This window comes from Botryllus schlosseri, chromosome 10 (genome assembly GCF_051294905.1).
Source record: "Botryllus schlosseri isolate E-star chromosome 10, Bs_hap1, whole genome shotgun sequence".
In the NCBI taxonomy this organism is placed as follows: domain Eukaryota; kingdom Metazoa; phylum Chordata; class Ascidiacea; order Stolidobranchia; family Styelidae; genus Botryllus; species Botryllus schlosseri.
This window is the reverse complement of record NC_137245.1, coordinates 22,916,505-22,930,234: the sequence shown is the minus strand read 5'-3', so window position 1 is coordinate 22,930,234 and position 13,730 is coordinate 22,916,505. Positions and strand designations below refer to the sequence as shown.

The window sequence follows — 13,730 nt, the reverse complement described above, 5'->3', positions numbered from 1 at the left end:
AGCCTCGCAAACTTCTCTTGAGAGAAAGCTGTTAGCCAAAATATGGCATTCATACTTCAACTTAACACCCATAAAATGCCGTCAATTGCAAGAAAAAATTATAAACTTGTAGAGTTCAGTTAACCCCACAAGGAGATCGCCAGATTAAAATCTATGAATTTCGAGATTAATTTGTCATATTTTTTCCTACTTCGATGACATACAATGCATTTCGAGGCGTGGAGACGAGCTCAAACATTCAAAGTTACATTTGCAGAAATCATACAGACAATCCAAAATTAATTAGCCTACCAACGATTCGGAAAATATAATATTCAATGCGCAGTTTCTCCAGAGTGAAAACGAGGGTGTCAACACAGCACGCGTGCCTATATTAAAACTTCTGACGAGCAACCTCAAACACATACACGGCCGATTTTACACGTTGCAAACGACAAATACCGACAGATAACTTCCTATGTGCGGTTTCAATGACAATTACAAAGACTTTCGTCAGCAATCAATTGTGGCAATGATTTCACGAATAAGCATCGGAAATGGTTTCAACGCTTTCCAATTTATACCATACTATAAATCGATAAACGTAGGTGCAGATATATATTTGACGATTTCGTCTTGATTATATGCGATGGGAACTGCGTGGTACAGAGTTGACAGCGCGTGGCTATATTTATAAAAGAAAAAACATCCAGACCGGAGGTTCATATGCACGCATATCTATCTTGAGTAACTGCCCCGTGCGATTCATATCTTTCCCAAAGTGTCCATGTTCCGGGATATTTTAAATCAAAGTAGGCTGTTCCTTTCTCCCGCCATAAGCAGACTAATCCAGTTAAATCTGTCAACCTGCATCTTGGTACGACTTCCTCTCTGTTACGCAAAAAGACATTTCGCCAAACCAACGTATATGTTGCCAGCATCCAATAAGGTCATTTGAAGGGAAACAATACTACAAATGATCTATTACATCCCAAAATCCCACGGCACTAGGAAATTAGTACGTCAGCCATTCCAGCGGCGAGTCACACACATTCAATGCAATATGGCCAACCGCGACGGAGACGCCCGTCACTCGTAAACTGGCGGTGATGACGACACACCATATAAAAAGTGTGATAGGAAGAGTACATGGCTAGTCGAATTGAATTCCCTGCGGGTCAAGGTTCTCGAACTCCTTGTCTAGAAGGATTAGCGCAATCAGTGCTGATACCGGCCGTGCAATAAGCATACGACTGCTGCACTTGAAAGCTGCGAATTAATCCTAAATTACGATCTAGAATCTCCCATACTTAGATTAGCGGTTTACTCCTTCACTAATCAGACGAAGTCAGGCGATCAATCAAAAGAGATTGCAGGATCGATAAATCCATAAGCTTATAATCCTTCTATTTAGAGTTTAAAGCGAGGATAGTTGCTTCATCAAAACTGGGTAAAACATGGTATCAGGGAAAATGAGATATCAAGTTTAACTTTCGCTCACTGCAGACAGTGCAAACTGAGGCACAGCGGTGTAAACATGCTATATATGAAAGTCTATCTTTCTTTAATAAGGCAGGTTCAGCTATTACCTCACTGGTTCAACGGATGTTGACTGAAATATGACCAAATATGACACGCGTAATATGAATGCATTTTTAAAACATAGTTATATTATTATGGAAAGGGGATTTCGAGTGTTTCAGCTTTCGATACATGATCAGGCCTGAAACTGTTATTCTTCTCACAAACCCGAGCACCCCGTATGACCCATCGGCATTGCTCTTCGCAAATTTGCTTTGAAACAGGATAATTAATAGGCCAGTGATGATGCGTGGAAAGGGCGAAGCTAGGAATTACGCGAAACGGCGCAACTAGTTCTTTGATTGGTTTAAAACACTATCGCTGGACAGCATCAGATTTAAAAGTACATTCCGGATTACTCATACATATCTTCGATAAAAGAGAACGCAGCAAAGTAGCGTTAACATATTCACGAAAGCCGCGGCTCGTAGCGAGTATAAATGCGAATATTCACAGATAAACAACCATAGTCCATAGGGCCTATTACAAGTTCTTATTTTACATTTCAATCAAATATATATGAGAAGTTAATAGTAATACGACTTAGCAGTAGTAGTCGTTGATAATAATACTCGACATTTGATTATTCCGAATCACGGTTTACATAGTTTCGATAGCGCCCGCAATAATAGAAGAATTCTTATGCATTTCCTAGCCCTTAATAACAAGTTCCGGTCTACATCGTCAAAAACGGATTGCAAATGACGTATCGCCTCAAGCGTTATTATCTCATTCTTACATTAACTTTTCCGGCTCGATTTCTCTCGATTTCGCGTTCAGTAATAGACGCGTTCGGCGATTGAGTCGGCCGTAAGTAGGCTGTTGCCGTTGCCGCCGGGACGCGGAAATTCAGAGACCATATATCGCGCAGTTCTTCGATGTTGGAGTCACAGTGTATCGCCAAAATGTTGATGTTTAGGAAGCATGTGAGCTTTGTTACCAGCCATAAATAGACATGAAGTCTTGGAGCATGCGTAACGAAGAGTAACAAATTTTCCCGCAGTGAACGTAGTGCTTCGACTAGAACTCTAGGTCAGCAAGCATTGTAGCTTCATAAATTCGTAATAACCACGCGACCGGATATGTATCTTCTGTGTAACTTTAGGTACATATGAGGGAAGTTCATAAAACTTTTAGATGCCTCATTTCTATGGACAAGACGTTGGCGGATTTTTACACATTACCATAATTGAATAGTACATTCATATTGAAATGAACCAAATATTTTCGGCTGACACTCGTCAAGGGTAATCGTCAGCTACTAGCAGAGAATTGGAAAGAACATTGTGTATCAAGTATTGTATCACAAAACATGACGTCACCAGCGTGGAATGAAATCTCAAATAAGAGAGCGTTCAATGTACTATCCTCATTAATGTGCGGTAGTCTTGCAGTCGATATGTTTTGTAATAAGTGGACGGACCCTAACTAGAACTGCCAGCAGAAATGCGATTAATTAGGTAGTTGCTGGCTCAAAAGTCATTTCAAGAACGTTTTGCAGTACAATTGCAGGCATTTAGACCATAGACCCAGACTAAGCTTTCCAAGTCATGTCCTGATATTATTTGAAATTTGAGTCAACTGAATTTCAATGGCTAAAGAATTCCTATTCATGATTCTGACACTTACGGTTTTTGCTATAGAAAGGTATTTTACATTGTGTTGAAAAAGGGGTTGCAACTAAATCTTAGTCTTCTACGTCAATTCACTTCCTGTGTCTTTGTGTATATTGGTAAGCCTGTCACAATACCTGTAATTGACCACATGTTTCTCGGTATAGCCAGGTAACAGACCAATGGTGATAGAAGTGTGTTCAGATAGGTTATAATAAACATCCTTTTGTAGATGATTGACATTTTGAAAGATATTCAGGCATTGGTGAGCTCATAACTTCATATGGAAATAATTCATTTCCCAGGAGACAATCAAAGTATGGCAGATGGGATTGAGGAAATTTAATATTCCACAACATGACAGGCCTATGGTGTAGCTGTAGAATAGATTCTTGTCTGCTTTCACCAAGTGGGATTAATCACCATGTAAACCTACATCCAAGCCACTAATACTCCTTACTTTCCATGAATGTGTGGAAGTAAGGGTTGTACTTTGTTGGATAAACATAACAAGAGTTAATGTATGTAGGTACAGCTGCAGAAATAAGGAATGGCCAAGCCACTTCTAGAACATCTTCAAAGGGGCTCCTCCAACTACTTGCCCATTTGGTTCTTCATTTGAGATCAAAGGAAATGGATTTTAATTGATCTTTGAACTAGCTGGGCAAAATGATTTTCCTGTTGTCCTACGAAAATAATACCGCTACCATACATCAATCCACCACATAAGCATATTGTATTGGTAGAACTACCGGTAAGAATTAATGGAGGTACAAAGATTGGTGTGATTTCTTTCCATTATTCAGATTTCATATTACATTAATTATACCCCTCACTATTACAACCGTGGTATTAGCGATTTGTAATTTCTGGGAATTGAAATCGAGATAATCCATAATACCATGCCATACAGAAGTTTCATTCTTATAGGAAGAGCTTCCTGAATGAGAAAAAAAAAGCAATTTTGCGCCTAAGCACTGGCGTTTTAAGTCGCTCTAGGACTGAGAGAAATAGTTTACCTGTTACAGGATTAAAATTCCTATCAATACTTGCGCAGGAAATACTTGCTTATAACATCACAGAGAATTTCTGACAAGCTTTACAGCTCAAGAAAATCCCATTTGAGACAATAAGAATTAGCACAAATCAGATTTTTAATCGATAAAGCAAGGATAAAAATTTCATTTGAAAAAACAGAATACTTAACAGAAATTTTGCTCGATGATGGGATTTGAACATCATAGGGAGTTTCCAATAGACATTAAAACTGCAAATTTTGATATTCTCCGATGTATTATAGTATGAAGCTTGTGCCTTGCGTTGTTTATCTTAACTGGTTATCCTCAGCAAGAGACTTTCATCATACCTTGCAGGCATCTAAGGTATTGTCTTACCAAATTCTTTCATTAAACACTAAAAGATTTCTATCAGCATACATAAATAGAATAGCTTTACCTGGAGTTTTCATAAATTTTTATCGTACGACTAATCATAAGTGAAATCGCTAGGCATTACGAGATATTGCAGTAGCTCCAGTGGAGTGGGTACGTTTGAACAGACACAGATTACCCATAAGCCTAAAATATCTAACAAGGGCAGTAACGTAGGATACATTTTTAATGTATGACTTCATGGTCTTAGTCATGTTGCTGTTTTACGATACTCCCAAGATAAAGATTGGAGACGGCTTGTGAAACATGTTAGGTTACATGTTACATGCTCATTACTCTGTTCGGAGGATGCAACAAGTAATAAAAAGTAACCGAATAAGCGGAATAATGTTCTCATCAAATACTTGTGTTGGTGTAATAATTATGTCATGTACAAGACCGCACTTGATCAACGAATTACATCATTCCCACTCTCTCACATTAAAATCCGGAGGTTGAAATTTTATTGCTTCACATGCTATCATTGGCTAATTGAGCGGGTAAATCATTTTCTCATGCAGTTATGTAAATGATATAACTTGTAAGGGAAAAGCATCATAAAGAGATTACTGAAAGAGACCAAGACAACAGCGAATGCAATAATCACCTTTGGAGCTAACAACGGAGACACTTCTGAAAAGACTGCACCAGTCGCATAAAGACCAGCAAAGAAAACGGGATTTTTACACGAAATGCAATAATATCCCTTCTGCATTTGAACGAGCCGAATTAAAATTATTTAAAGATATTTATTGACAAGTGGCTGGATGATACCTGTGATATCGAAGATTAAAATGACAAGGACACTCTTAATATGCATCAGTGTGACATCTTTACTGGGATCTTATATGCTGTGCGCTGCAGAGGGCAACAAAAGACCGCTCATATACACAGACGGTAAGTGACAATCACACATTTCAGTGTGTAATTATAGATGGGGATACACTTGAAAATCACAAAACATGAATGATAAGTTTAAAAGCTAACTGTATGTTAAGGAATTCGGGAGAATTTATTCAGCCTTTGTTCTGATGTGTCTACTAAAGTTGTCTGATTGTGATCAAATATTTGAAAAAAAAACTACTACAAAGGTGAATCATTTTCTTGATGTGTACTAGTAAATGGAACGGTGTCATATTGAATAGCAGTCGCCAGCCATTAAGAACGCTCAAATAGGAAACTTCAATCAATACAATGCTACCCAATACAAATAATTGCTTTGTAATCATTGCCGAGTTGGAATGCACAACATGAAATCTTTTCAGGTTCTATCGGCCCCGGATTTAAGCACTTCAACCCTGAGCCTGACACTCCACCTGCATCTGGTCGTAGTTTCAGCCGCAGTGTTAGCCCCGACAGGAATACATTATCATTTCAAACTTTCAAGTTCTTGTATCGCTGGGGAAATGAGACGGACATTTTACTAATCGGCGGAAAGTAAGTGTGCTTTTCTGTATATTTATAAATTACAGTATGCTCATTGTTTGAGAGAATAATCTGGAACGATTTTATGGTCGCATCTTCTTATTTATGTCAATATGATGTCATAAAATAAACTGTTGTATCTGACTTCGAAGAGTTTGGTTTGAAATGATACTTTCAGCTCAAGTGGTCACATAATGATAACTTCAAAGGATTCACCTTCAAAACCTCTAAACGTCACTTCGAGGATTTACGCTACACCAGATATGGGTCAAATACTTCCTGTTCAACCAAAACAGTTTCTGGTTATATTTGCTTCATGTGCTAATACATCAAAGCGCGAATACGTTTTTAGTGACTTCATGATGAGGATCATGCCTACAATCACAGGAAATCTAATTGTTTTATTCTTATTTTGGAAAAGTTTTTACTGTCATAATATATAATCATAATTGGAAACTTCTCATATTATATAAAGTTTATACGTTCAAGACTAGCTTATGCGCACTTCATCCAACTTCTTGAATCCACAACGATGCCATTCACAATAGTTAGGAATTATGTACACCTTGAAGTCTGCCCATCTCGGCACCTTACAAGTTCCAGTCAAGAGACTGTGAGGGTCATTAAAGCAAATGAGTAGTGCTCGTCCAAGCATGACATGTTGAAACTTGACATATTTGAACAAAGCCTCTTTTTAAATGCGGCCTTGAACTTCTTCCGTTTGAAACCGAGCGATGAATATGAAACAAAAATTGCAGAGATCATGTTTACATGGTGAGTGGCGTGTTGGATAACGAAGACTTGGAGATAGATCATGTCCCAGAATCGCTGACATACAAAAAGATTTTAACATGGAAGGCGGTGGACAACAGGAAAGAATGTATGAGTGTTCCAAATCGAGACTCGGTATGTATTTGGTTATTGTACTTGAGTGTTTCATAATATTGAATTTACTATCCTCGTTACAGAATCTTTGTGAAAACTACATTCAGTTTATTGAACTCATGGATAACAACTTACTTCTAGTGTGCGGTACGAACGCATTTTCACCTGCATGCAGATATTATTCAGTAAGTAACTACTTATTATTATTGGTAGAAGTTGTACCAAAAATGGTTTATTTCTTCAGATTGAGAACTTTTCTGATGTCTATCATATTGATGATGAAAACTCGCCGACTGTTGGACAAATGCCATGTACAGGGCCATGTCCAGTGTCACCCCATCCGACAGCCGGAAGTGTTTCTCTCTATTCAGAAACAAGTTAGTAAATTGTTCACTTTGATAGTTGTACAAATAGTAATACAAATGCTTATAAAACACGCATACATTTACATAAAACTTTCATTTTTTTATGCGATAATAATACGCGCATATTACCGTAATGCTGTCTCAGTAAATGTAGCAAAAATTCAGGGGCCAATACATAATTTCAATTTCTGATAGATAGTATATTCTCCAATTACAATTTATATCTATTTATATCTCAACAACTGGTTTGAAATGACCATGAATATAATGTGGCACCTTCTTTTAGACGCCGGCTATCAGATCTTCACAGCGCTAAGAAGGAACGACAGAAGCCTTATTATGAGAGACGGTGGTCCCATTTTAACAAGTATGGATTCATGGTTAAAAGGTAATTCCGGATACTGTTGTTAAGACTTGAATCCATCACTATCAGCCATATCATTTCATTGCAGATTCGACATTCCTGAAGATTATTGAATTTAAGGAGTATCTTTACTTATTCTTCCGCGAAACTAGTGATGAAAGAGAGTCCTTGGATAACCAAGAAGTAAGAAAATGTTTTCTGATGCAAAATTGCTTCTGTTTACTATACCGGAAACTTTTCGCAGGAAACGTACGCCCGCGTTGCTAGAGTATGTAAGAATGACCCAGGAGGGCACCATTCTCTGTACCGTCGCTGGTCAACATTCATGAAAGCAAGACTTACGTGTTACAAAAAAGGACGGGAACAAAACATTTTCAACAACTTGACTTCTGTGTCGGATATCGTGTCGATTCCGGACCAATCGGGAAATCTAGACAATGTTATCTTTGCAACGTTCACATCCCCTTGGTGAGTTTAGTACAGTAGTCTTTAACATGCCACACAAAAACAACTAGAGATGTTGCAGCAGCCACAACAATAGATTTGAATTGGCGGATCTGCCGTATATGGCAGTACGCAACCTGTTTGATAAGCTGGCCGATATGATGTAAGTTGTGCTACTGCTGGGGCCGCACAGATGATTTCGAGTCGACCAACTCATTAGAAATTTGTAATAGCCAAACATGTCAAAAAAATTCGTGTTTTAGACTACACAAAAGAATTTTGAATACCTGAAAGTAAACCGCATCTTGTGCAAAATTTCAGGTTACCGCATAAATTTCGTCACGTTATAGATGTGCATTGTGCAAAGTCACCATACGTGTATTTTAGCATTATTTTGGTCTTCCTCTTAGCCAGCTTGAGTATAGCTCAAACGTACCGGACCAAGCTGAATTAGACTAGTCTCCAGTACTCGGTATTCAAAATTAGCAGTTTTTCCGGGATCGTACAAATTTTCTCACCGGGTCACAGTTTGCATACCCTGTTCTGCATCACACTGTATCGTTTCGTGTAAGCTTTGTAATTAACCAAATTATTTCATCACAGGGAATGGAGCGATGCGTCCTTGTCGTCTATATGTGCCTATTCAATCAACGACATAGCCAGAGTGTTCGATGAGGGACGCTTTTTGGACACGTACGACATAATTATTCCAGCAATGGTCCATAGCAAGCAAAGGTAACGGAGCTTTTAATGATGCAATCTCCCACAGCTATTTTACCGGGATTCTCTTTCAACAGATACCCTGTAACGGTGCCGGAAAGTGAAAGAACGATCACCCGATCATATCCCATCGATTCTGACATGGTTCCACGAGCACGAACGTGAGTACCGGTTTGCTGCCAATGACGGAACACAGCTTATTCAGTAATGGATATGTCTTTGTAGGTGCGACAGTGACCATATGAGAAACCCGGAAACGGAAAATACTGCAAAGAAATTCTACCTTTTATATGACAACGCCGAGCCCAAATTCAATCAGCCGCTATATGTCACAAGCAAGTGAGTTCTCGTGACTTCAAGGTCTCCGCTGCTGTATTAATCATACTCCGTATCTCTCTAGCTTCCGTGCTACTCAGATCACTGTGGACTATAACGGCGGGGGAGAAAGAAAAATAATGCTCTACGTCGGATCAGAGGAAGGGAAAGTTTTGCGGATAAGAAATATGATCGTCAGTCCCGACGTGAGTTGCGTCCCGTTACACAAATGTTGATCCATGTTTGATTTCTGCTCCCAATTGTTTGTTTTCGGTATATAACTCATTTTCCTATTCACAGGAGTGGAAAACGGTGCTGGTCGAGAGCATCGACGTCGCGAACGAGCGGGAATGTTCCGAGTGCAGCATAAGATCCCTTCACGTCTCCAAACAGGAGCACACCAGGCCTTCGGTGTTTGCGGCCTTCACGGACCGGGTGGTCCAAATGCCGATCGCGCGATGCAACGCGTACAAAGCAAGAGAGTGAGTAGTCTTTGGATAACTGGCTTTTCGGAAAAAGCGCGGGAATCATGTTCCGTTTTTCCTGGCAGATGCTGCTCAGTGGATCCGGACTGCGGCTGGATAGATGTAGAAGGCGCGTGCATTGAAAGACATGGAAATGAGTAAGTGTAAAAACACGGCGCAATTTCTTGATCGCCAACACAGTAAAATTTCTACTCAGTTACATGTAGAAGTAGCAATTCCAACGAAAGATGCCAATACTACCAAGTAGAAGCACAAATAGAAGATCTGAAAGTACTTAAAAAGTAGTTACAGTAGATTTAATCGATGGGCCAGATATACCTTTAGTAGTTAGTTGGAAGTGGCTACTTAAAAATTGCACGATGCGTTTTCGCGGCCAATGGAAAAATCACCATGATGACACCGCTACTAGATGTAGGTGCGTGACATTCTCACTCATAATCAATATGCAAGCATATCGTAAAACTACCGTGCGCTTTGCGCAATCCAAATTGTTAAAGTAGTTTTGCCACGAAAACTGTTCAATTAGAAGTGAAATTGGTGCAAGTAGGCGCAACCTACTTGAGTATTGCTAAAAAGTAGAAGTACTTTGTTATTAACCGCCTCTGGCTATGTGTACGCTGATCTATGGATGTTTTCGGATTAGTCGCGTACAGCTTAAGATGCTTGATACAATTCCATTTGATATTGTCCACCGATATTCACACTGCGTCTTGAATTTACAGGAACAGGCTACTATCGCCGATAAGCGACGAAACGTTTCCGATACCAGATACGTGCAAAGCAAGAGGTGAAGTAGATGAGATAGGTAGAGTATTATTTTTGTCGCTGACTCTTATTTTAATGTACAGGAATGGTTGTGGCTTGGAACCGTGACTGTGATAGAAGCGGAAGAAATAAAGACATAGATCGTGACAGCAACGGAGCAGACGGAGTAAGAGCCGTGCCGCCGGATATCCTAGATCAAACTCTCGATAACCCGCCCTCCAACGGCTTGACCCTCGACGGAATAGTCTCGTCGTCGACCGCGTCTTTGGAGCGAAATTTTCAAGACATCTCGCACGTTTTAAGCGAAGGACAGATGCGGGCGATGACCGCTCAGCTGAGAGAAACCGTCCCCGACACTATCAGACTCGTGCTGGAGAATCACAGACAGGAATACTGCCTGCCGACGCCAGCTGTCGGCCGTCTGGTACACGTTTACCCGCTGTTACTCCGAGAGATGGACCTTTGGCACTCGACGGCGCTGAAGAAAATGACCCATCGGTTTGAGCCAAAGTGTTGGAACGATGAGAGCGCGTGCAACGTAAAAGCGAGTTTTAGTTTGCCTTTACTTCCCGTGCTGTGGGATCCTCTCAAGAAATTGATCGAAAACTTCTCCGGGGAATGTTTGGAATTTAAAAACGGCAACGCGGCGGCCCACAAAAAGGCTTCGTCGGCGTGCGTGCCTTTGCCGGGGCTGGGAAAATGCCAAGACTCTGTGTCTAAGGAATGCCGACGAATGCGGTGCAAATTCGCGGGATACGCGGTCGATCCCAGAGCTTTTTTTCGACACGTAAACGACACAGGATACCTTCACGGCTCGGCGTCTCAAAGTGACCAGCCCGACCCGCTGTGGAAATCCGTCAACGCGACGGGGCCGTCTGGCGAGAGTATCGAGGGTCATTTGGAGTTGATGGTCACCAATGCCACTCCGTTTTTGATTGACTACAGTCCGGAATCGCAAAAAGTCAAAATCAATTTTTACTACAAACCGGTCAGATGCAGCACGCTCGCGTCCGAGATCGAAAAACTCTTTGATTCGGCGTTTAGAAAAATGAAGAGGGTCCGAAAATGTACCGATGAAGTGTACAAGTGGGCTAAAACGCACCGTCGTAGCCGGAACAGACACGGCCCTGTCTCGAACGGAAACGAAATAGTTAGCTTACCTAAACGATGCAAATTCGCTACGACGAAAAGGCAGGAAATGCGGAAAGATATTTGGGACAAACTCGTCAAACGCGGTCAGCAGGCGGGCGGTGTATTTCAAGTGAGGCGACAAGTCGTCAGTTTCGACGATCCGAAAAGTTTCTCGCAGTTCTTCAAAATGGACTGCCCGCAGAACTCGACGGTCGCGAGGACGACTTTCACAAAAACTTCCAGAAGGGGCAATCGATTGTCTCCTCACGTTTCTAAACGGACTCCGTTCAAAATAAGGAGAACTGAGGGATCGATCTCTATGACATTTTTTTATGCGAAGAAATCTCATTGAGATCACGAGTCCAGTCTGCACCTATTTGTTACGTTCGTTATTATATATTATCTTAGAATCTATTTGTGTAGTATCTATTTTTCAAGTTCCTTGTGTACTTCTCTTCCACCATTTTATTTTGTCGAGTTGCAGTTGTCGGTGCATAATGTGATTTGACATGCCGTCTTGTCTCGTCTTATTTTAACACTGTGATAGTTATTGGGAGTGTTGATAGTTTTTGTTTTTATCTTTGACATTTCTAATCACCGTTACACTGGGCAGTCGTACACTCGTATCACTGCCTGATATGTATGAAAAAGTGAGGTTCAACTTACAGTCAACACACCGATTCCTGCCATGCTACTATTTTCGTACTATGATCGGATGCTAGTTGTCAGATAACCCTCAGTAAGGTCTCCATGCTGTGCATAGATTCCTGTTACATCTAAATTGTTTTTCAATAAGGGGTTGCCAAGCCTACCTCATCCTCATTTAGCTGGATATAAGGGATATGGTTGAAGAATGAACATATAGCAGTATTAAAGATGTCTAGTTCTTGCCTTTGAACTACACTATTAACAATAAGGAACAAAAAGCATCGCAGTAATCACAGGCCCTATTGATTTCATATTTTGCTATATTTTTAATTTCCTCTTATTTGCAAAATAAACACTACAATATAATTTTTGAAAAATAATATTGCAGCAGTGTATTTTCACTTCGAGGAACTAGTGTGCAAGCTAAGGTACGTCAGCACCAGCTAGTCAGCAGCCGTAAAAGTATGTAAATTTTCACGACGATAGAGCTATCAGTCTGTTATGATAATATTTAGAGAGAGACCGTTAGTATAGCAGTGCGGTCGTGCAACACAAAGCAAAGTGTGTCGCCAGCATTTAGCAATTTGCTAGCCCTACAAGCGGCAAGCAATTCTTCTTTGGCATGCAGTCCCATAGCAGGCAAATATTTTAGCGTCGTGTTATTCCAGTTGCCTTGGAGCCCCTTCTGAGCATATGACTTCGTACCTCCTTCCTCAATTATCCCTCACATCGAAACACTAGAACTCTCGCATAGGTTCAAATACGAATAAACTAGGCTTACCATACGTCCTCTTTTAAGAGGATTTGTCCTCTTTTTTGAAAATTTAGGTCCGATTTAGAGCAAATTGCGAGTGATATGCCGCAAATTAGCACAGAAGTGACGCTCCGGCGGGTATTTCGGACTGAAAAACGGTGATTTTAGCCCTGAGCGAAAAGTTTTTTTAGTCATCCATCTGGCAATGTAGAGAGAAAAACGGTATTTTGAGCTCTGAGCGAAAAAGATGACCTTTTTTTTTTTAGTCAACCGATCGCAAAGTGGGAAAAATTCACCGGTAATTCTACTCCGGTTTTGCAAGTTGCAAATTTCTGAAAAAGTGTCCTCTTTTTAGATTTCCAAAATATGGTAAGCCTAGAATAAACACAAAACAAATATAGAACAATTAGCGCTCATTGTGAGATTGAAAGATAATTTCGACACAACGGCCTCGCTTCTACTCCGTGTCACAATGCCTGTTCAATGAACACTGTTCAAGTTCATTCATTAGCAATTTTTCAAACACGTCGGCGTCTCTTTCGTTAGGTATTGCTTTACGTACACGGCTCGGTTCACTCGGGGTTAAATTGATCGCCATCGATGCTCATTGCTCAATCGTCCCTGATTAGAGATGAGCATGGATTTGAGAAAACTGGATTGGAGGATTTTGGACGGATTAATTTCCACGCTAGATCGTGCTATGGTGCTAATAGTAATTGCCATATCATTCATTTGAAAGAGCCTCTCACGTCCGTCGGGGTTCACACGGCATCTGAGCCCGTAACGCACTTATCGAGAGCCTAGGGTTGGGCACAATGATTCGAGT

General features: G+C 40.5%; 1 protein-coding gene across 1 annotated transcript; it reads left to right on the top strand.

Moving 5' to 3' along the window:
* Positions 1-1,096: 1,096 nt before the first annotated feature.
* On the top strand, positions 1,097-12,530 carry LOC145447705 (uncharacterized). The gene is made up of 16 exons (XM_080325955.1): positions 1,097-5,500; positions 5,869-6,040; positions 6,787-6,934; positions 6,997-7,098; positions 7,158-7,290; positions 7,565-7,666; positions 7,731-7,825; positions 7,887-8,110; positions 8,690-8,821; positions 8,884-8,967; positions 9,032-9,145; positions 9,207-9,327; positions 9,422-9,603; positions 9,672-9,743; positions 10,329-10,393; positions 10,455-12,530. The coding sequence occupies exons 1-16, from the start codon at positions 5,371-5,373 to the stop codon at positions 11,852-11,854; spliced, it is 3,276 nt and encodes a 1,091-aa protein (XP_080182081.1). The 5' UTR covers positions 1,097-5,370; the 3' UTR covers positions 11,855-12,530.
* The last annotated feature ends 1,200 nt before the right edge of the window (positions 12,531-13,730 follow it).

What these genes read in the sequence shown, in the direction of transcription:
- LOC145447705 (XM_080325955.1), top strand. Translation starts at nt 5,371, where the DNA reads ATGATACCTGTGATATCGAAGATTAAAATGACAAGGACACTCTTAATA. An exon ending in CTGCATGCAGATATTATTCA is followed by an intron (nt 7,099 to 7,157) that starts GTAAGTAACTAC and finishes TTATTTCTTCAG; the next exon opens with ATTGAGAACTTTTCTGATGT. An exon ending in AGATACGTGCAAAGCAAGAG is followed by an intron (nt 10,394 to 10,454) that starts GTGAAGTAGATG and finishes TTTAATGTACAG; the next exon opens with GAATGGTTGTGGCTTGGAAC.